The following is a 22,445-nucleotide window of genomic DNA, read 5'->3' on the forward strand; positions in this document are numbered from 1 at the left end:
CGAGTGCTTGTGAGTTTTAAAATGACTATGCAATTCTATAGTTTTATATAGTATAGCTTTTAATTAATTTAGACAACTTTCTCTTCTTTACAATTACGATCCTATTTCCATCCTTCCTGCTTTTAAATTTTTATTTACATACATGACATTGGGCAGAGCGGGAGCCAAACTACTGACCCTGCAATTGGTGGACAATCCGCTCAACCACCTGAGCCACGAACCGTGTTGTTGATGATTCATCTGTCTCTTCTGTCTGTTGGTTCCCCACCCCCTGCAAGCTGACAGTCTTTTTTTCTTTGCAGCAGTAGCAGCAGCAGCCTGTAAATGGCTGCCTGATGGAAAGTGACATTTTCACAGAACCCTGTGAGAGAGGCGAGGTGATCTCTCCTCTTTCCAGCACAAAGTGCTCCTAATTGCCTGGTCGCGTTTGTAAGCCCAGCTGACAAACTCGTGCAAATCAATAGTTCTGCTCGGGGTAAGATACGGGGACACAGGGCCTCTCGCCCTGATACGTGCGGCGAGAAACCACACACATACATGCATACAGATGCACACACGTACCTGTAAGTAATCCTGGGCATACATACACTCGTAACCCCACACTCACACACACCCTCCACCTCGACACTGCTGTGCTGTCTGCCTTAAATGGCAGTGTTTATCCATGATTCTAAGACAAATAGGAAGAGAGCATCAGAGCATTAAGGGCAGCCACGGTGCCGCTGAAGGCTGAAATAATGGATGGTGGAAATGGCAGAAGACCCAGCGCTGCTCATTACTAAATGGACTCTGCAGAGGTGGAAATTATGCCCCACCAGCTTGGCTGTATACAAAGGACAAAACTGCACAGCTTAAAATAGGGGCTTATTTAACAGATTTTGTTTGTGTTTTGTACTCTGCTCTGTAATAGCTCTCACTCACAAAGTTGCTTTTCAAAGAAAAGAGAATGTCACAGCAATTTGCTAAGACAGATTGACTTATTTCTTGTATAGAAATGGGTTTGTGGTCTGCTGAGTTTTCTCTGAGTTCTCTTCATTCTCAAATATTTTTTTCTACAAATTCGTTATCAGTAATGGGCTTACAAGAATCCTGCATTTTTTAAGTATGTATTTTCAAAAAGTAAGTGTCCAAAAACCTTTGAAAAGTACACAACTACTGCCTGCTTGTTTTATTTTGCTCTTTACCCAGCTGGACCTCCACCATGTACACTGATGTACAAAATGTGCTTCACAGATTGTTCCACTAAGTTCTGAATCTTCTTAACTAACTAACTTTTTCTTCACAGGCTCGTCCGTGATGCAGGTGACAGCCACAGACTCTGACGATTCCACCACAGCGAATGGCATGGTTCGCTACCGCATCCTCTCTCAGACACCCCACAGTCCCATTCCCAACATGTTCACCATCAACAGCGAGACTGGGGACATAGTCACAGTGGCAGCCGGCCTGGACAGAGAGGTCAGTGTCACACACCTGTACGACAAGCCATTAGAAGGTGGCATAATTGTTACAGCAATTTAATTGGTCTAAGTCAGAAAAGAGCTAATTTTTGTTTGTTTGTTTTTTGTGGGGCGCATTTTGTACGTAGAGAACCATGAAGGTTGACCAGCCGATAGATCAAAGTCTGCTTCTACAGTATTTTTTTTTTTTTTTTCTGGATACATATATGTATGGACAGATGTGAGTTGGATGTTTCCCTTTCTGCTAAGCTAAGCTAACAGTCTTCTTCATGTCTTGAATCTCCAGACTCCCACCTGCAAAAACGTGGATATTTTCTAAAATGTTTTGAGCCACCATTACACCCATTTGTTATTCTGGTACCTTGTGTCCATTTTGCTCTTTCATGTCCCACCCACTCAAAAACAAACTTGAAAACATGACCATTCCATGCAGTCATTTATTATTTTACATTGCCTTCCTACAAGAGCATTACCACATAACTCATCTTGCAACACTGCCACCCAAACACACAGGCCAGGGGGTTGCTTTTCAGCAACTCGTGTCGTTGTGACTCAAGGATTAACTCAAATGCAAGTCAGCTACAATGACCTAGTATCATTAGATTTATTCCAAGTCTCCAACATTAGTTTTAAAATAGGCGTCTTGGCCGCCCTTTAGCCTTGAGATATCTAATTTTATTTTTATTATGAATATTTAACATTATCTTTTAAATAGCAATATATATTTTCTTTGCATAAACTTCTTGTAGCACCATGCTTAAAATCTAATAAAAAATATCAACATCAAATTCCACAAATCCCACTTTGATTATAGATATCAACCTTAAAAATATCTGGATCACTTTTAACAGTATTCACCTTTTGAAACGGTCAAATTAAATAAATGAAGCACAAATATAAATCTTGTTTTGTTTTCTTTTGAATTATGTATATAAATATAAATGACCAGCCAATATGTTTGTCTCATTGCAAAGAGCAAAGCAGATATAATGGCCTGCAAGTCCAGCATCTCTCTGCTGGAGATGTCGCTGGAGCTTTTGCTTTCATTGTCTTCTTTTGTCTTATGTTGCTGTGTGTCTCTTGTTTGCTGTGGTTCTTCGCCAACCCACACACCACCCCCAACACTTCAACACACATTATCGCTGTTCCGTCTGCCATCTTATTCTGATAATGAGGGAGGTCAACTTTGGTTTATCCCAAGCTGCATCAGGTAACTGAGGGCAGTCGTGTTTCATGGCAGCTCACCCTACAGCCTTTCTTTCGCTTCTCTCTCATACACAAACTCACACACACTCACACAAAACTTCCCCTATCTGTTGCAAGACAGAAAAAAAATACAACTGTCAAAATCAGAAAAACGTTCAAATTCATATGCCATCATTATGAGGATATTCTCACCCTCATAACTTTGTTGGGTGATTTTAGTACCGACATAAAAGCACAGTTGAGTGTGTCTCATAATGTTTATATTCTGAGAAGTCCCGTTGGTCCCCCGTGGCACTAAACCAGGCCAGGCAACACTTTGAAAATTAAATTTTACCCACAGTAAAGCCAGCGTATTTAGAGAATAATTACGGTTAAAATCTCAAGAACAGAACCAGGTTTGATAACAGAAGAATACAATATATCAATGAGCATTCCTTTTCCAAATTTTATACGGATCTGGCACGGCTTGATAGTGTGATTTATTTGTGGGACAATAAAAATGAGTGTAGTGAACGTGGGCCAGCTCAGTTCCTCTGTTTCCAGCTTGGCCCAGCCGGCAGCAGTAGCAGCTGATGTGAGTGAGAAAAAGCTCATTAATCTGGACACATCAAGCCAGGCTCAGTCCCACCTGCCTCTGATCCTCCCACTAAAACTGGGACACACCTGGGAGTTTACCCACCTGCTGTCAAGGTCATCAACACAAACGCACAAACACATTCAGACACATGGGCAATGTTTGCACATGCACACCCCCATGCAGCCATGTTTGTTGTTCGGATGCAGCTCAGACGCTCACACAGGGTGAGGAGTAGCATCGAACGTGATAAATCTGACCCCTGGTATCACGCCACAGTGCTCTGTACTCATGTTATTACACAAAAACATTTATATGCATATTCAGTGTGTAGAAACTGAATACCCGATAAACCTCTTCGCAGCACATTTAGTATTTTCTCTGTCTCCCCTCCCATCTCTTTCTCACATTTTAGCTAATCCTCATCCACCATGCTGGTTTCTAATTAGAATATTCATGTGCTAATTAAGGGGTGAAGCAGGTTTTCTCGTGTTAAAGGGACCGGGGGGTACAAGGGGGTTAGCCTGTATCACTTACCTCTGACATCACTGAATACCAATTATTCTTCCTCACTCACAGCTCACAACCCCCCTCCTCCTTTAACCTCACATGCCTTCATGTGCTCCAGCCCACTGGCTAACAAGATGGGCTAAGCAGTATACCAGTTTTTGTCTCCATGGCTCCTAAACCTTTCTAAAATATGGCTGTATAATTGTTCTGTGTGTGTTTGTAGCTTCATGTTTTAAGGGGATATAATTTAGACGGGAATTAGAAGTGAAAATGTATCTAGTTTTGTGTATGTTAAAACACAGCTTCTATTCAGGGTTGTTGGTCACCTTCCTTGTATGAATTGCTTGCGTCAGGTCCTTCCACCGCATCCCTATAGGATTAGGATCAGGACTTTGTGTCAGCCATTCCAAAACATAAACGTCTTCTGCTTAAAGATTGTTTGATAAATAACTTACGTGTTTAGGGCAATTATCGTGCTGTGTGACTCACTGCCTGTTGAGCTTCAGTTCAGGGATAAATATCTTCACATTTTTCTGTAGGATTCAAAGCTCCATGGTGACAAGCCATTCAGGTCCAGCGAAGTTGTTGGCAGACCAGTGTTCTTCATTTGTCTTTAGACATTTTTGTAAAACCACTTTCCCGCCTGGTGAATATTGTCAATTTATTTTACATTTTTTTACCTTTTTGCTTTTATTAACAATGAGTTGTGAAGACGCCGACAGTAAACATGGTAAGAGGGTACAACATCCAACAAAGGTCTCCAGCCATAACCGATCCGGTGACATTTTTGTTATACGCCATGTGCTATAATCATTTGGGTACCAAGTCGCTCCCAATTCAGTTTAATTCAGCTTTATTTAAATAGTGCCAATTCACACTCTACACAATAATAATCTCTAATCCTAAAGGTTCACATACTTTTGCCACGAACAGATACGTTAATTTTATATATATATATATATATATATGTGTATATATATATATGTATATATATATATATGTGTATATATATATATATATATATATATATATATATATGTATGTATATGTATATATATATATACGTGTATGTATATATATATATATATATATATATGTTTTTTTGCATAATTTCTTTATTTGATTCCCTTTAGTAGATTAAAGATCTATTGTAGATTTTTTTTAAAGGGTTCGCAAACTTTCAAGCACCTCTGCATATGCTCTCATAAAGTAGACTGTTCTGTCAGTCAAGGAAATGCATGTCTCATGAAGTGCAGTTTGGGTGTAGCAGAAAGCACAGTGTGAGATGTCAGGGTGCCACAGCTGGCTTGGACGTTCTTCCTTTGTGCCCTCTCACCATGGCTCTGCTTCCACTGGCAGGCAGAGCTGTTGTCTTTTATTACCTCAGGCTGTCTCAGCTTCCCATGAGCCCTCGTTTGGCATGATCTGGTGTGGCATGATGTGGTATGGCCTGGAGCCAGGCTGCCCACCATGCTGATGCCAGCTTCACATTGGACTGTCTCACAGTCGATTAGGACATCGCCTGGACTGCCTCAAGGACATGAGTGCCCACAGCCTGGCTCTGTTAAGTTTTGCAGAGCCAGGCTGTGGATACCGGCTGGGAGCAGGCTTCCTAAATGGACCTAGGAGCTTTACTGTCTCAGAGACGCTTAGTTATGTGAACTCGCCACCTTTATACCCCAGCTCCAGCATCCAGACAGCAAAGGCTTCTGAGGATTGTGAGGGGGTTGTTGATTGACATATGTAGGTGGATGTTGACTGCTTGTAGCAAACATACAATCAAGTAGATATTCACTCAATATTCACCTTGTTATATGCACGTTGCTAATGTTGAATCTGACCTTATTGTGTGTCCAGACAAGCTTGATTCGTTCCATTTACAGTACTTTCAATAGGTACCTACAGATATTTACATGTCTGGTATTATTCTTTCCAGGGTATGATAATTAACTATGTCCTTTTATTATTTATTTTTCTTTAGATCCTTAAATTGCTGAAAGCACACTTACACTAGTGGCAAATGCTAATTCTTCTCCCTAAGATGTGATTTGACTACCGAGTGACATTTTTTTTATTTGTACTGTTAAACTGTTAAAGGCATTAGTTTAACAATGTGATAGTCTGTGTGGTTTGTATTAAGTCAGCATTGTAGTTAAGTGACTAAATTCCCTCACTTGTTATATTCTTTGATGAGAGTGGAGACACCTGACATGCTCTGCTGCTGTGCAACAGGGAGCATTTGCTTGTTATCCTTCTTTAGAGTTTTTATCTGTTTGTAACATGCTGGAGCCGGCAAATCTGGCAAAAATATGCTCATCATGTTCATATTTGCCTAATAATCGTGTCCTGTGCATTGTATTGTAATGCTCGGTTAGACATTGAACTGAATCTCTCGCCAAATCTGCATGTTTTATTCCAGCAGCTTTATTCCTATGTGACTCACAGCCTTTATTTATCCAGTATGTGACTACGAGCGGTTTACGTAATTGTGGGGGCGTATCTAATCAAGTGGATTCTGAGTTTGTATCTCAGATTTACTTTCATATCTGAGTGAATGTCTCTACACTGGGACCCGGAGAAAACCTTTTCAGAGAACAGCGCAGTGCTTGCGATAAGTCTCTGCTGGCTTGGGTTCTGTTCAAACCAAGAGACCGTTGATGAAGATTGAGACAAAAGTAAAGTTAAGTGAAATTAATTGAACTGAACTTTAAATGATTCAAGTAACATTGAATAAAATAGAATCGAATGCAGCTCATTGATGTGATCTCAGGTGAACTGAATGGAAACTTTAGTGAGGGACGCCGACACTGAGGACTGCTGAGGTAAAACGAGACTAGTTAAAGTAAAGTGAGGGAGCTGGTTTTAGCTACACGTATTGGCCATTTGAAACCAATTGTAAGTGACAGGCTAATGACTGTGGCCAGCAGGAGCCCGACAGGCTGGAACACAACGCACAAATGACACGAGTAAAGAGCAAGTCTCTCTCTGCCCTCGTTGAGTGGTCTTTTACAGCACACCGAATGACATTGCACACTCAGCTCAGGTATAATTAATTCACCACTGTACGTGTGTTGCCAGAAAACTACTCCTCTCCATTTTCTTGTTCGACTTCACCTCACCATTATTTCCCCCACTTTGTTCTTACTAACAAAGTCTCACTGGAGCACAGCTCTATTTTCTTACAACAGAACAGCCCGTTTCTCCCACCTGTCCAGTCTGCGGCTTGGCTTGAATTTTTGAGAAGCTAGGACCGATAGCCTGAAGCCACGTTACTATTTTTTTTTCTTTCTTTCTCCAGTCTGTCGGCTGGTAAACTACCTAATTTAGTCCCTATGAAAAAAGGGATTGTGTTTTACTGTTCGAGGAGATCTCTGTACAGGTGTTTCTGTGGCCTTTGATGGCTTTCAGCTTGTGCAGATTAAGTCTGTGAGGCTTAAGACCTTTGAGGGAGAGTCTGGGCTGTTGCTGTTGGTCATGAGACAAGAGGCTGTTTTTCCTGCCAGTGCTGGACTCTAATCTAACAGAGAGATTTTCTGTGCAGCACTTCTGTAAGACTCATTAGAGACCCCTTTGCTGGCTTGTTCATGCAGCCACGTTTGGACAGCAGTGTGCATGGCTGTGTGTGTATGTGTGTTTTTGGGGAGTGAACATGCATGTGTATGTGTCTGAGTTTCCCACCTGTTCCCACTCAGTGCATGTGTGTATTAGAAGGGCTATAAACTCACAACTACCCTCAGATGAGGGATATAACTGTGCAGGATATGACACATTGGCCACATCCCCTACTGTGTGAGAGCTCCACCTGCTGGCTCTGCTCCTGTCATTTGTCTTCACCTGACCAAAGAAGAGGCGTCCATCAAAGCTCGGGCCTATTAGCTTCCTACAACCATCTGGTGCTATTTCCATATTGATGTATGTGACCGGATCTAAATGAGTCAGCAGAGACACAGTCATTGGAGGCTCTATTTACTGAAGCGCTCTGTGAGGGGAGATGGTATTGATATTTCATTATGAGTCTAATAAAGGGCAGCCAGTATTGAGTTTTCATTAATAGGGTTGGTTTGGTGCAGATTAACGTGTCTGCGCTCTTCATAATGGCTTGGAGAGATACTAAATGACTCCAGCAGGGTGTTTTAACTGGCCCCAATGGTTTGACTGATCTAACAATCAACTGCATCTTTCATGACTGACGAAAAGAGTGGGAGGAAGAAAGGAGATATAAAGATACACAGAGACAGAAAGACACACAGATATTGCAGACAGGCATAGAACACTGAGCAACCACGATGTGATAAGAAAGATAGCGAAAGATCAAAAGAAGCACAGAATGTGCTTAACAAAGAACACACAATAAACCAGAGGAGGATAAAAAAAAAAAGACACGACTCAAAGAAATAAAATAACAAAGAAGCAGCCACCTAAGAATGAAGCACTAACTCGCCCCTTCTGTGTCTGTATGAGTCCTCTGGCTGAGTTTATTCTCATTCCTTCAGGCACTCCCCGACATCAATGCCACTGGCCGCCAAGTCCTTAGAAAGTGCAAACCTCAGGGTGAATATGACGAAACTAGCCTAGCAGCAAACCAACATCAGTCCATCGATAGGATGCATTGTGGATGTGGAACAAAGCAGCAGGCCCTGTGCGCCAAGCTCTGGCCTGTCCTTGACGCCCATTCTCCTTCTTTGCCTCTCTCTGCTCTGATACAATAGAAGCCTGAGCGAAATGGATTATTAGGAAGAGAATAAGACCACAAAGCAGAGAGGCTTATACTGTCAGGATGGAGACACACACACACAGAGTCATCTTTCCACTGCAAAGTCTGGGGACAGCAACTTTCAGCACCATGGACAGTGTCATAATGGTGGAACATGAAGCAGCATCTCCATCTCTTTGCTTTTAAATATGGTTTTACATTTATTTTGACTAAGTTGTGTGCGAAAAAAAACAACTAACTTTTGATGGTGTTTCTTGTAAAGGTGCTGTATTATTGCAATGTGTGCTGCTGTACACTCTAGGGCAACTCCCCCTTATTGTAACTGGACTAAATAAAGCCATCATATCCCATTCCCCTATTATCTGCAGCACCATATCACATCTTAAAGGGGCAGTACCTCAATTAAAAAGAGTAATAACAGGCCTGTTCTTACAGAGGAATGTTGATACTTTGAGACATTAAAGTGCCTTTTACCAACACACTACTCCGTGTGTGTGTGTGTGTGTGTGTGTGTCCTGTTATCCCAGCCTTTGACCATGTTTTCTCTTTTTACAGAAAGTGTCTCAGTACACCATCATTGTCCAGGCCACTGATATGGAGGGAAACTTGAACTTTGGCCTGTCCAACACAGCTACAGCCCTCATCACCATTACTGACATCAATGACAATCCCCCAGAGCTGACAGTCAGGACGGTGAGTTATTTCATTGTTCTGTTAAAGAGGAAAGGACGATGCTTTATCATTTCATTCCTCTCTTGGATAAAAAATAAAATAGTTAAAATTACCTATCAATACTTGATGCTATTTCTTTGCACCACTGCTAATAAAATGCCAGTGGGCAGTTTTATTTTATTTATTTATTTTTTTATGAAATCAGGAGCTTGTTTCTGGTTTACTCCGTTTCATAACATTTAGTTGTTGTTGTTGTTTCTATGTCAGGGTTAACATACAAACTCACAAAAAGTTTGTAATGCTGTTAATGTTCAGATCAAATTCAGCCCCTCATCCCACTTTGTTATCTGTCATGCAGTCTCGAAAACCTATGCTTGGCTCATATGTCTATACAGATGTTGACCATTTGATTTTCACACTAATACTTTAAACACTATGCTACACAAATGTCTCACAAGGATATTCTGCTATGTAAAACACATAAGGATGTTACGGTCGGCAAGTCAAAGACTCCTCTTAGATTTATTACAAAAAAAATCATTATCTGGTCCTCTCAGCAACCCTTCAGTAGTAGCTCTGCTCACGTACTTTCGGAGAACTCAGAAGTGAGAAAAATGCAAATAGAACAGCTGAAAGTGTAACATAGGGTGAAAGACACATATGTAAAGAATATAAAACATGCACTATTGAGAGACAGAAAAACATCAGTTTTGGTGATGGGAGGTGTTCTCCTCCCACCCTCCTGCTCTGTGATTTCCCTGCCAGCAGAGCCTCTGGTGGCCAGGGTTTGTCTGCAGGCATCTGGCTCTGGTCCCTGATACTTCCCCATTGGTCTGACAGGAAGCCACGCTACAGCTGTCCCACTTTTTCATACTGTAGCAGTGTGTATGTAGTCAGGAAGGGCGTTACTGTTGTTTTTAGCGTGAGGGTCACTGATTTAGAAACAGCAACTAAAAGCACATCTTTCACACTGCACCCAAATGCTGACCACCACTGCCTCTTCACATATAGCTTGCAGTCTCAATTCTCAGCTCACAGAAGAGTATCAAATGCTGACCACAGCTTGACAGACCAACAGGACTTTAGCTTCTCTTTATGAGTGCACCTGGATTTCTGAGATTCCAGAGAGAGACAGATGCTGTCTGCAGCCGTGCTCAGAGGCAGAGCGAACAGTGTCTCTGCATCACACGGTGTGATCCCCGACTCCTTGTTGGGGCCGTCGTCAGCATGCATGCCAGTGCAGTCAGTTCCAGCCGCATGCTCTGATAAGAGCTCCCCAGCTGTCAGTGGTGGAGCTCACAGAACAAGGCTGCCCCCCTGCTTAGAACTGCTCCATCCCTGTCTGTGCTGCTGGCTCCATCTTTGCTCTTCGCTGGGGAGGAGCTCTGGACCTTCTGTTAGCCAGAATTGGACATGCTACACTTCAGTAGATCTGCAAAAGCACAAATACATTGTCCTTGGCCCATGCAGCTCACAGTTGTGAGACAAACAGTACATGTATGCTCCCACACCCTCTGATACTTTTTTGTCATCTTTTCAGTGCCTCATTATGTTCTCTGCATCTCCCTGAGTAAATGAGCATAGATTTGCCTGAGCTTTCCAGTAAAGGAGCAGCTGACCACATTTTCATGTCTAACTCAAAGGTGGTAATGAGTAAAAATGACTAGAAATGTGTTTTTGTTGTATGCCCTTCACTTAGACACAAACAACACACACCTTCATATGAATATCTACAACTAAGAAATTGTTCTCCACCAGATGCCGTTTCGGCTGCTTTGTCAATCTCTACTTTTTGTTTTGCTTCCCACACAAGCATCTATTCTCGGAGTAGTTTAGTAATTATTTGTGTATGACAGATGCGAGAAGAATTCATTGCTCTCTACGGAAAGCATAAAACATAAGCACACTAATTAAGTGAAATTGCTTGTGGGGGCGTAAACCTTTGCATCTAATTCAGAAAAAAAAGGCTGATGTTTTATTCATTTCACCACATGGGCCTCACTGCGCTGTGTTAGTGCTATGTTCATCATTATGTGATAAACAAAAAGACAGTAGTACTTGCCAAAGTATATCCAATCAAACTATCTAATCAAGTGTATCACACCCTTGCTGAAGTGTACCCAGTGGTTTGTCATTCACCAAACAGTGAATGCAGGAGCGTGGCTTGGAAGTCTGATGCTTGAACTCCCAGACATACAGGCATACAAATCTGAATAGAGTGCTATTTGTGATTCACCCGTAGTGCTGCACATTCTAAATAGCTGAAAGAGTTTGAGCAACAGAAATTCTCAGCATTTGCTGTTTTCCTTTGCTTCTCACTCCAGCAGCTTGATATGTCTGCATAATATGAAAAATGAGAGTGAGGGCAGACGCCTGTTGCCCGTAGCTACATTTTTATGGCACCTTAGTGAAGACATAACAGTCTTCTTAAGTGGACTGATGTCAGTCTGATATCAGTAGGAGGCTGTTTTGGGACATTTATTCTACCTAATGCTGTCATTACCATTTGGTGTTGTTTTCAACACCCCGTGAATGAAAGGGAATAGCTCATTTAGTCTTGTTGAGCTGTAGCTGTGCCATCTAATATGGAACATTTTCATTTGCTGCGTCAGTTTGCAGTTAGAAGGTAGTCGATTTTCCCTGACTGTGCAGTGCACCTTGATGCAGATTTATTTGTTGAAATGGTTTGGGGCCTGTACAGCACTGTAGCCCCACTAATTTTCCCTGGGGTGGACTGTAGCTCAAACGTTTGAAGGTTCAATCATGTCCATATTCAGATTAAAACATGAAAAGTAACTGAAATGATCGTGCACAAGTAACACTGTATTATCTGGGTTTTTGAGGGCTCCCTTTGATTAATGTTCTGATCTATTGAAATGTGTGAAGATAATAAAATAATACCCTGACACTAAGTGTCAATGATTATGCATGCAGTGAATGGTGAGGTTATTGAAGGAAGTCCCTCCTCTCAGCTCCTGTCCTTGTGTGTGTTTTTTTTTTTTGTTTGTTTTTTTCAACCCATATTCTTTATAGCAAAGCTGTGCAGCTTTTCAAAAAGTTAACTTTTAAGCAATAATATCCCACTTTGGCTCTGTTTAATCAATTCAGAGATTTTCGGTGTTACAGCCTTACTTGGTTTAGTATGACCACACACTTTGTGTATTAACTATAATGAATTCATGTCACTGCACCTAATGGTTGCAGAGCTTAAGACTTAGCTCTAATTGTGCTCTAAACAACTACATTTACAGAGGTTGTATGATACACAATATGCTGAAGTCTGAAATAATGTGTCAACTTTTATAAATAAGTGTCTGTTGAGCCATTAGCTTTATAAAACAGTGCTTGTTTCAGTAGTTTCTCTTCTTAATTTAACACAAGTTGAATTTTAATATTTTACTATAAAAACTTGTTTGTGGGGTTTTGTTTTGATTTAATTGTGCGCATCTCCTTTTACTGCCACTCAGAACATTTCTCTTCATTTATTGTTGCTTGAGAGGCCACGCTTTCCTGGGATTTGCCTCAAATAAAGTTTTAATTGCTGGCAGAGCACACAAAGTTTACATTTAAAACCCTATAAAGCCGGAATCTATAATCCTGACAACACTTTTGCTGAAATTACAAGGGAAATGAAATTTTATCATTCTTTTTATTTTTATCCTATTTGGGTTTTACACTCGTTGGTAAAATAGCCTGAGCTCCTTGATGATTACCTACAAGTGAATCCTACCTGATGCTGCTCTCTTTTCCACCTTCTTTGTTACTCCTAAATCCTTCCGAAAGTCATGGTGTGTGAGTGTGTCTGTCTCGAGCGGCTTATCAGTGGGTCCACATTGCATTTATGAGAGAGGGGCCATTTTTGGAAGCATCCTCCCCTACAGTCAGCACCATTGTGTGTGACGTTGAGAGAGCGTACTCCATTTGGCCGCCTGGCAGCATAGCCAAATGAGCTTGGAAGGTTTGGGGTAGTTTTTGTGCTAAAGCTCGGGGTAAAAATGAAATGGAGGCACCCACACGTCAGAGACTGAGAGTGCATATTTAATTTGTTCTGTGCTTATCAGCCTGGTTGTACAGCTTAGGGCAGGGAAAGAGAAGCTGTGTGGTTTGGACTTTCCTTCTATCCCACCATGAAGAAAGCATTAACGGGAACAACAGCTGGCAGACAAACACCATAAACAAGTTAACACTTCACAAGAGGAAGTGCTCTCATTGTCGTCTGTCGATGAGAGCATTTAGTGTGTGTATGTGTGTCCACCTTTCAGTGCTCATCTCTCTGCAGCCACGTACAGAATTGTAAGTCTCTATTGAGAGTCACACGTATCCTATTGCACTGAACTTCAGGCTCTGCAGCTGTCAACAAGTTTCCTCCAGAGTTAGTTCAGAGGGGAGTTGTTTGAGATTGCAATATAATGAAGATCATTAGCCAAAGATTATTCCTACCGCTGCCTTAATTACAGTACTTATCTAATTGCTTATTAAGACCTAGATTTGGTGAATGCACAGAATCTAAATGAAATGGGTAAACACTTAATTGAACAAATCCATTAGAGCAGACATGGTGTGGAGTAGGAGACTGTATTAACATAATGGAAGATATGATTCTCTATTATCCATATTAAACAAATATGCCTTATTTTCTTCCTCTCCAATCTAATTTCTCCTTCATTTGTCTTGCTACCATTTTCAATTCATGTTTTAATATAATGGGCATTATTGGCACAACCCTAAAAGCTGTTTGTTTTCATAATAGCAATTATAGAAGATACTAAATGATTGATGATGGCACAAGCAAATGTTTAAGATCTCAATAAATCAACTTTTTAACATGCATTAGCCGACTGCGGGAACAACATCAGCATAATGTAATCTTTCCCGTGCTCCCCACTGTCACCTCCAACTCACTCCCCTCTCTCTGCTTTGCTTCGTCTTCTCTCTGCCTCCCTGTAGTTTTCTGGGGAGGTGCCAGAGAACAAGGTCAACGTGGTGGTGACCAACTTGACGGTGGTGGACCGGGACCAGCCCCACAGCCCCAACTGGAATGCCGTGTATCGCATTGTCAGCGGAGACCCCTCTGGACATTTCACCATTCGCACTAACCCCATCACCAATGAGGGCATGCTGACAGTGGTCAAGGTAAAAATGAAGCTTGACCACACACGGCTCCACACACATGCTGATAATTAGCTCTTTGAAAATGAAAGTGTGCTGTTGCTTTTCATTATTATTATTCAACACTGCGTCTTGTGTGTTTCCACCTGCTCTGAAGTGCCAGATGTTTATAGCTGAGTACTTTGTTCTCACATTGTTTTCACTGAATTATATGTCATCTCTCAAATTGGAACTCTGTTGGAACTAATCTTGCAATCAGCTACACTCATTTTCCTCCCATCTCTCATCGTTTTGTTCTATCTCTCTATCTCCCCTCTCTCACCCCTTTTTCGTTTCTTTCTAGCCAGTGGATTTTGAGATGAACCGTGCTTTTATGCTGACGGTGGTGGTGTCCAACCAGGCCCACCTCGCCAGCGGCATACAGTCCTCACTTCAGTCCACAGCAGGAGTCACCATCTCTGTTCAAGATGTAAACGAGCCCCCCGTATTCCCTGTCAATCCCAAGATGATCCGCTTTGAGGAGGGCGTGCCGGCAGGGACAACCCTTACAGTGTTTGCTGCCCAGGACCCTGACCACTTCATCCACCAGATTGTCAGGTACTGTAGAGATGACACCACTTTGTACTGTAGCGTTAACCTATTTGCTGATAGGTTAAAAAAAAGAATTTCTGTAGGAATTTAGTAGGTGACTCTCAATTATGGCAGACGACTGTATTTTTCACGCATAATATTTAGTCCAAACCTACAGTTATAAACTATGTCAGTTAAAGCACTGAAGTTACTCTGAAGACCAAAAACAACTCTATACTCAAACAGTGTGTGGTATTTCCAGTATATTGCCACCCTGCGTTTGTATCTTCCTCTGAATCTGTGTGTCACCAGTGTTTAATCAGTGCTGAACAGTTTCTTCACAGTTTATCCCTCTTCTGTGACATTTTCAACTGACCCCCGCCCACATTCCGAGCTCCACTTCCCTCCCCGTTGCCAGGCGACTGGTGTGAAGAGGTCATCCTATAATAAGTCGGACACTGTCTGTCTGCCCTCTTTAGATCCCTATCTTCTTCTCTTCCTTCCAATTGATCCCTCCATCCTTTCTAACTGGAATGACACACCGCGGGCAGCGTGCCATCCCGGCATCGACCCTGTGTGACAGAAACTCCCACGTGTCCACTAAGGTCCAACGGCACCGTTCCACTTCGTAGCCAGCTCCAATGAGAAAGATTGATTTTTCTTAATGTCAGTGAAACCACCTCTTCCACCGAGGAGCCCAGTGGAAATGTTACTGAATTAATAGCGAGCGAGTGGGAGATGTCCCCATATATACTGTAGGTTTGAGCAACATCCACATCTCAGTTTCTTCTTCTAAGAAGACATGTCATAGAAAGTAAGTGGACTGGGCTCTTCTGTCCTTAGAGAGAACTCCTCTTTTCTCTCTTTCCTTCCGCCCTCTCACCCCCTTTGACCCTGTCGCTTTCTTTGCTGTCAGTCTGTGTGTCTGTTATTGATGGGAGCTCAGAGCTGCTGTTTTCACCATAGCGTCTTGCCAGCAGACGCTCATCTCATGCTCAGATGGCCTCATCTCTCCAGCTTCTACATTCCCTTTAGGCGACCTCGATTGAACCACCTCACAATACACACACAAAAGGCACAAAAATTGCCCAAACACACGAGCACCCGCAGAGAATGAGTGAAAGGCCTTTGCGAGAGCAGGAGATGGGAGAGGAGCCAGGTTGTGTTTTTTTAGGTTTCAGAATTTCTTGCCTTGTCTCTCTCTCTCTCTCTGGAGGAAAAAGAAGATGATGTGAGGCTAAGCCTGCTTGCCAGCTGATTTTACTGTTAGATGCGTGTTTGTGTGGGTAAGTTCTTGGTTTTCTGTTCCTGTTAGTATAAGAATATAAGCCCTGCAGAGTGAGGACCTCACTTTGATGTGAGGTCACGTTCATTGGCCCTCACTTCTAAAGATCTTAGGGCGTGTCTACACAGAAAGCATTTCAGCCACTTTTTTTCCAGTCATCTGCTGAACTAGCATCGTAAAGAACAGACACGCATTTTCATCATTCAAGCTGTCTACACAGGCTGCTCAACAGATTGGGCTTTGCTCATGCTATACACACATGAATGCAACCTAAACATATTCTTTACACATTTCAGTCTGTGTGTAACTACAGTGATTGTCCATTAGGCTTTGAGTGTTGCCAAAATGCAAGTCTCTCACCTGTGTAAATACAAATGGAGCAACAAAGCTGATTTTGCTCTTCAACCGTGCTGTAATATTGGGCACTAAATAGAGCCAGGTTAAGAAGGGAATGGTCCAAACTGAAGCAGCACAGACTTACATACAGCATCCTGAAACATCCACAATGGTCACTAAGCCCATGACTGCAGTTTTACGTGTGTTATTAAAAAGAAGAAGAAAAGAGATTAGCAATGGTACATGATGTTTGTGACCCATTTATGCACCAGAGACGTTTAACTCCCTGTTTGACTAGGTAAAAAGTACTGTCAGCCCCTTTAACGAATAGAAAACACATGAAAATGTGTACTACGGACGGAAACACTGAGACTCCAAACAGAATAATGAGTCATTTTCTCTGGAGGACATCGGTTCAAAATCATTTTTAAACAGCAGTTCTCATAAACTGAGAAAAAGTCAGCAGGTGTCAAAGCTGATGATGTTGGAAATGTTTCTGAGCCGTTAGTGTGGTCTCCAAGATTCTAAATAGAATATAAGGGCTAAGTTACTGCAGTCCTCACATATATATTGTGACATGTTGCTCTGCCAGCTGCAGATGAGGACGCGAGGAGGTGACATCTCGCTGGCACAGGAAGCAGAAGAGAGTGCCAGGCATGTCACGCACACACCAAAATCTAACCTGCAGGGCAACATCAGGTCCTGACTAACAGTACATGACAAGCTCTTACGCTTAAAATCATATTTTGTTAGTATATTTAGTTTTTCACAAGAAGAAATAAATATATTTAAAAATCCAGAGGGTTTCCCTATGTCTGTCTGTTTGCTAAGTAAGTACCAGTTCGGTGTGTGTGTGTGTGTGTGTGTGTGTGTGTGATTAGCTGGAGGTGGAATTTGTTTTCTTCATGCCTGTGAGGCTCTGGCTAACTAGTGTCAGCCTCCAACGCACTGCTTTAATTAATCCCCCTATCCCACTTATCACGTTTTCTTACTTCTCACCATGCTTACATTCAGAAACACGCCTCTCTCACTTTCTCGCCAGGTCTGCCTGCGTTTCTCACCCACTGCTTCTGTCGTCACAGTAACGCGCTAGCCATCCACCTACCGTGAGACTTCTTGCTGGTCCACAAGTAACCATTTCTCATTAGACCTGAGAGAGAAGCACTTTTCAGCCAGTTGTTAAGCCTCGTCATACTTGTTAATGAGATTTATGGACTTTAATTACAGCTGTCACTTTCCGCACACAGTTGATGTATCAACCTGACAGTGATGAGATGAGTTGCTGTGGAGGCTGTGTGGGTATAAAGAGCAGTGAAGTTGTCAAGAGCTGCTGTTTTGCTGTTCCACATATAGGCTCAGGTTTTCATCGGTCTTGATGCTAATGAGCTGCAGTGATAAGCTCGGTGAACATATGTTCCACTCTCTGTCATTGTAATATTTCAAAGGTGCTCGACTTGTATTGCTTATTATAGTAATGAACACTCATCTTAATAACGAGTACTTTGGATCAACAAAATTAAAATGCAGTACTGCTGAAATTCAAGTAATAGTTGGCTGCAAAAGTTAATTTGTGCAACATGTTTATGTATTTGCTTTGAATTTAATGAACTGCCTCTACTCTCTCTCTCTCTCTGTGGATGTGTGTGCGTATGTGTGTGTTCGTGTGTGTGTGTACAGGTACTCCAAGCTTTCAGACCCAGCTAATTGGCTGAAGATTAACAGGACCAACGGTCAAATCACCACCATGGCCCTGCTGGACCGAGAGTCGATGTATGTCAAGAACAACGTGTATGAGGCCACTTTCCTGGCATTCGACAATGGTAAGTCTGGTAAGTCAGGATGACTGTGTGTGTCGTGATGATCTGATAAACAATAAGGCACATACAAGGAAATATATATATATTTATGCAAAGTAGCAAACTGTCGCTCCAGTGATGGTATTGTCAGTCAGTGCACCACTTTGGTGCAGACAGAAAAACATTAACATCTATCGAGTGGATCGGCATGAAATTTGGTGCTGACATTTATGTGCACAGCTGATGAAGCCTAATGGCATGCTAAGACACAAAACCAAGATGGCACATGCCAAATGTCACACTGTTAAAATCATGTCAGTGCACTGCCTGACATACCCAGATGTTTGCCACATCGAACTGAAAAAGACAAAATCAGGTTTAACACACTTCTCAGGTTTATATTTCACAGCTCCACTGAACTCAAAACTGAAGATGAATGAACCAAAATGACATAAATAGCAAACAGTTGTGGATTTTGGCAGGAAATTGCTTCAACGGAAGTAGTGTGGGAGCGTTAAATGCAGTACGTCATAATCTTGCTACTGTATTTCCCTGCCCGATTAACTGTGGTGTTGGTGATTGTGAATGAGTGGGATGGTCTGTTCACACTATATGGTAAACAATAATCTTTACATATGCAGATGGGCCTTTGGTGGAAAAGATCTAAGAATATCTATCAGGCTCTTGCATATCAGCTTCAGCTGTTGCTACAGAGTAACCAGCTAAAAAAGTAAAGCTTCACAAAAAGGTTTACGCTCTTTGTATAAGTAGGAGGGACCCAGGTGTTTTTACTGCAGTGAGAAACCAGGGATTGGTTGCCCTGAAGCACATCAACTTTAGCTCAAAGTGTTGACTGCCTATTGATTCGGGAGCCCTGTGTCAACAAGGGGATATATTCTACTTTGATTGAAATTCTCTTTACTTATTCTACTCAAGCGAAGCATAAGATACAACAAAACACCCAGCCAATCATAACCGACAAGGCGGTCGATGGGCCTTGGGGCCTGGAGCAACAGACCTTTACATAGAGTACTTGATGCACCAAGTTACTGTCAGATAGAGGAAAAAAGGTTGAAATACAACACTGATGAGCTACTGGGGTAAACTGTATCTATGCTGCACTGCATCAGTAATTTAGTTCAGCTTGCTGAAAGTCTGTGTGCCGGAGGTTGTCAACCGAATATCAAGGCCACAATATATTACTGCAGCATGTTTGTTCGATAGAGCAACACACATAATTTCTTCATCTTTAGTTGCACTTCAAAATGTAGCTTTTGCTGTAAAACCATTGAGTTCCTTTACTCACACTGCTGCTACTGTAGTATAACATTATTTAATTACAAGTGAACATCCTGCACTAAATATTAAAGAGAAATAAACATTCTCAGCTAAATGTAGTGATTATTTAAGCTGATTTGGCACCTTTTTTCTTATTATTATTATTAAGATATGAACTGTGTTATTATTGAAAATGCTTATTTGGGATTAAAAGAGCTTATTGACCACTTACAGAGTTTTAATGTCATGTTATTGTGACCTGCCAAACCTTTTACTGAAGTTCATCATGTACATGTATAATATTTTGGTTGTAATGCATAACAGTGGACTCAGTTTTTTTACATTGAACAGAAGTTATTTCATAAGCAATTTTACACAAATTTCTTATATTATGATGCATATATAGTATTTACATAAATATTTGTCTCTATGTAATGATATTGATTTTAACCATATGAACTTACCCAACTACTTTATTTGAATAAAGGTAATAATTGTTTTTTTAGTACCTGTGTATATTCAGTACAGTACCAGTAAATATACCTGTTGTAAAACACAATAAGTTACTTATAACTTACATATTTTCCATTCATACTCCAAAAATGTTCTGTTTAAAATAACCCTGGAGTCTTTTCATCTTTTTGATTCTGCCCAGGAGTTTATGTGTAATTTGAACCACATCCCAGTCATAACAAACATTGTGAAATGAGATCATTTGTCCATTCTCAGTTTTGATTCGCCAATTTGCCACACTGTGGACAAGTGCGAGCTAGGATAGTTCTGTCAAAGCCTACATGCCCACAACCGATTCAGACTCCGTCTATGAAAAACAAAGGGCATAATGATATGTATATAAAATTATTACAAAAACATGCATAGGGTATTCTGTGATTACAGAATTATTCAGCTGTTACTCATAATGTCTCTAAATGGATTTACTAATATTGATGTAAGCCTGCAAGTTGTATAATAAAGGAATAACAATAAATAAAATCTGAATACACAGATTATGTCCTAAATCATATGCTCAGCATCATTCAAACCACGACATTAAATGGGACATACTGTAACAGGAACTAATGTTCATGGTAAAGATAGAAATACAGTATTGATACAGACACATTTAGAGTATACACACGTTTAGAGTCGCCAATTAATCTAACATGCACGTCTTTGGACTGTGTGAGGAAACCAACACAAGCACAGGAAGAACATGCAAATTAAAATAAAGTGAGATTAAATTTGTATTTTTTTTGTCCTTTCGGCTTATCCCGTGAGTTCAAGGTCACCACAGCAGATCATTGTCCGCATGTTGATTTGGCACAGTTTTTGCGCCAGATGCCCTTCCTGATGCAACCCTCCCATATTTCTAGCGGGCTTGGACCAGCACGGCACAGCTGGGGAGGGGAATGGGCTGTTAGGGGTTCAGTGTCTTCAGTGTCAAACAAGGTGCCTGCCAAAAAGTGACAAAAAGTGATTTTGTAATAGAAGCGTATCTGTACCCCTCCAGAGGTAAGGTTTAGGGGAAAGGGACAGTTAGCATAGGAAATCAGTTTTTTCATGATGCCAATCAGGCCACATATGTTATGTCAAACACAAGTCACAGCAACCATTTTGAGAAATCTCAATCTGTCCTGCTGATAGGGTCATGCTAACTTTATTTCATAATTCTTCCATGTTTCACCTATCTATAAAGTCCAAGGTTCCCTGAACTCACGGGACAAGCTGAACGGACAAAAAAAAAAGAAAAGGTTGTGGAGTTATTTCTGGTTACATTTTTGGTTATTTTTTTCAGGCAGAATTTTAAAGCTCCTGAGAACCTCACATTTTAGACATATGTCTATAAAAAAAAATATTTCTGACAATATAGGAACAATCAAGTTTATGTTTGCATAAAATATCTAGTATCATTTAGGTAACGATACGATAAGTTGTTATAATGGTCTGGCAACATAAATACACATCATCATAAGTGTCCCTCGTGCAGAGTCAAATACAACTCATCTGTACATCTACGCTATGGACACAAATTTTAAAGCAGAAAAAAAAAGCACCATCTCACACATGAACCGACCCAGCTGTTCTGTGTTTAACCTCACATGAGAATTCATCCTTTTTACAAATGTTTTCACTGCTTTCATGTCGCACCGACTTGAGCTTGACGAGCAAAACAACTTCGGGTTTCGCTTTACTTTTTCGGAAGCAAGCAGTGCACTTAAAAAACAATGAGGAGCATATTCCCAGCACCATGTTGTTACAGCAGCAGAAAAACATTTCTCAGCCGGTTAAAGTGCAGTTCAGTTACTGTGTGTGCTGTAATCAAAGCACATTAGAGCTCTTGCACTTAACAGTGCATAAAACATTAAAAGTGTGTCTCCCAGGCTGATTCGGTTCTGTTCTGGTTTGGCAGTTGTAAAAGAAACCCTGAATAGGTTAGGATGAGTTTGTGTTGCTAGTGAAGGGTTGGTGTTTGAGTCATTTCCCAGCAGGCCTTGCAGAGTGAAGATAACAGCAATCTTAACGCGTGTGTTGTCCGCTCCAATATGAGTCTCACCTCAGACTTTTCAGAGAGCAGATAGTTCTGAATGCAAGGACTAAAACATTCATGTGTTCTATCGTTTGTTTTCACTGTTTTGTTTGGGTGTGCTACTACAAATGTGTACAGCATTGTTTCTGCACTTTCAGCCACTCAGTAAACAAAACCAATTGTTTCTCTGCTGGTGCGCCTCATTTTCTCAGCTCCACTCATGAATCAGCTGGAAGACTGTAATTGAAATGGAGCGATTGTTTTTGCCGTCTTCTGTAGGTTTCTTGCTCCCTCTCCCATTATTTCATCTTTACCCGTCTGCCTCTGTTTCTCACTCCTTTCTCCATCGCTAAACTATTATCTCACCATCTCGTCCTTTGATCTCTCTGCCTCCTCTCTTTCCTCTGA

The 22,445-nt window shown here is 41.3% G+C and overlaps 1 protein-coding gene across 3 annotated transcripts in view; it reads left to right on the forward strand.

Moving 5' to 3' along the window:
* The window catches only part of cdh4 (cadherin 4, type 1, R-cadherin (retinal)), a 176,809-nt gene that overhangs the window by 147,380 nt on the left and 6,984 nt on the right, over positions 1 to 22,445 (forward strand). For 2 of the 3 annotated variants that reach the window (XM_067505522.1, XM_067505524.1), the window contains 5 exons: positions 1,286 to 1,458; positions 9,020 to 9,157; positions 14,084 to 14,269; positions 14,589 to 14,842; positions 18,114 to 18,265. In XM_067505522.1, coding sequence (XP_067361623.1) covers positions 1,286 to 1,458; positions 9,020 to 9,157; positions 14,084 to 14,269; positions 14,589 to 14,842; positions 18,114 to 18,265 — 903 coding nt within the window. The remainder of the gene's footprint in view (positions 1 to 1,285; positions 1,459 to 9,019; positions 9,158 to 14,083; positions 14,270 to 14,588; positions 14,843 to 18,113; positions 18,266 to 22,445) is intronic. The other variant, XM_067505523.1, reaches the window with a different exon arrangement.

The sequence above is a fragment of the Channa argus genome, chromosome 5 (genome assembly GCF_033026475.1).
Source record: "Channa argus isolate prfri chromosome 5, Channa argus male v1.0, whole genome shotgun sequence".
Lineage (NCBI taxonomy): Eukaryota > Metazoa > Chordata > Actinopteri > Anabantiformes > Channidae > Channa > Channa argus.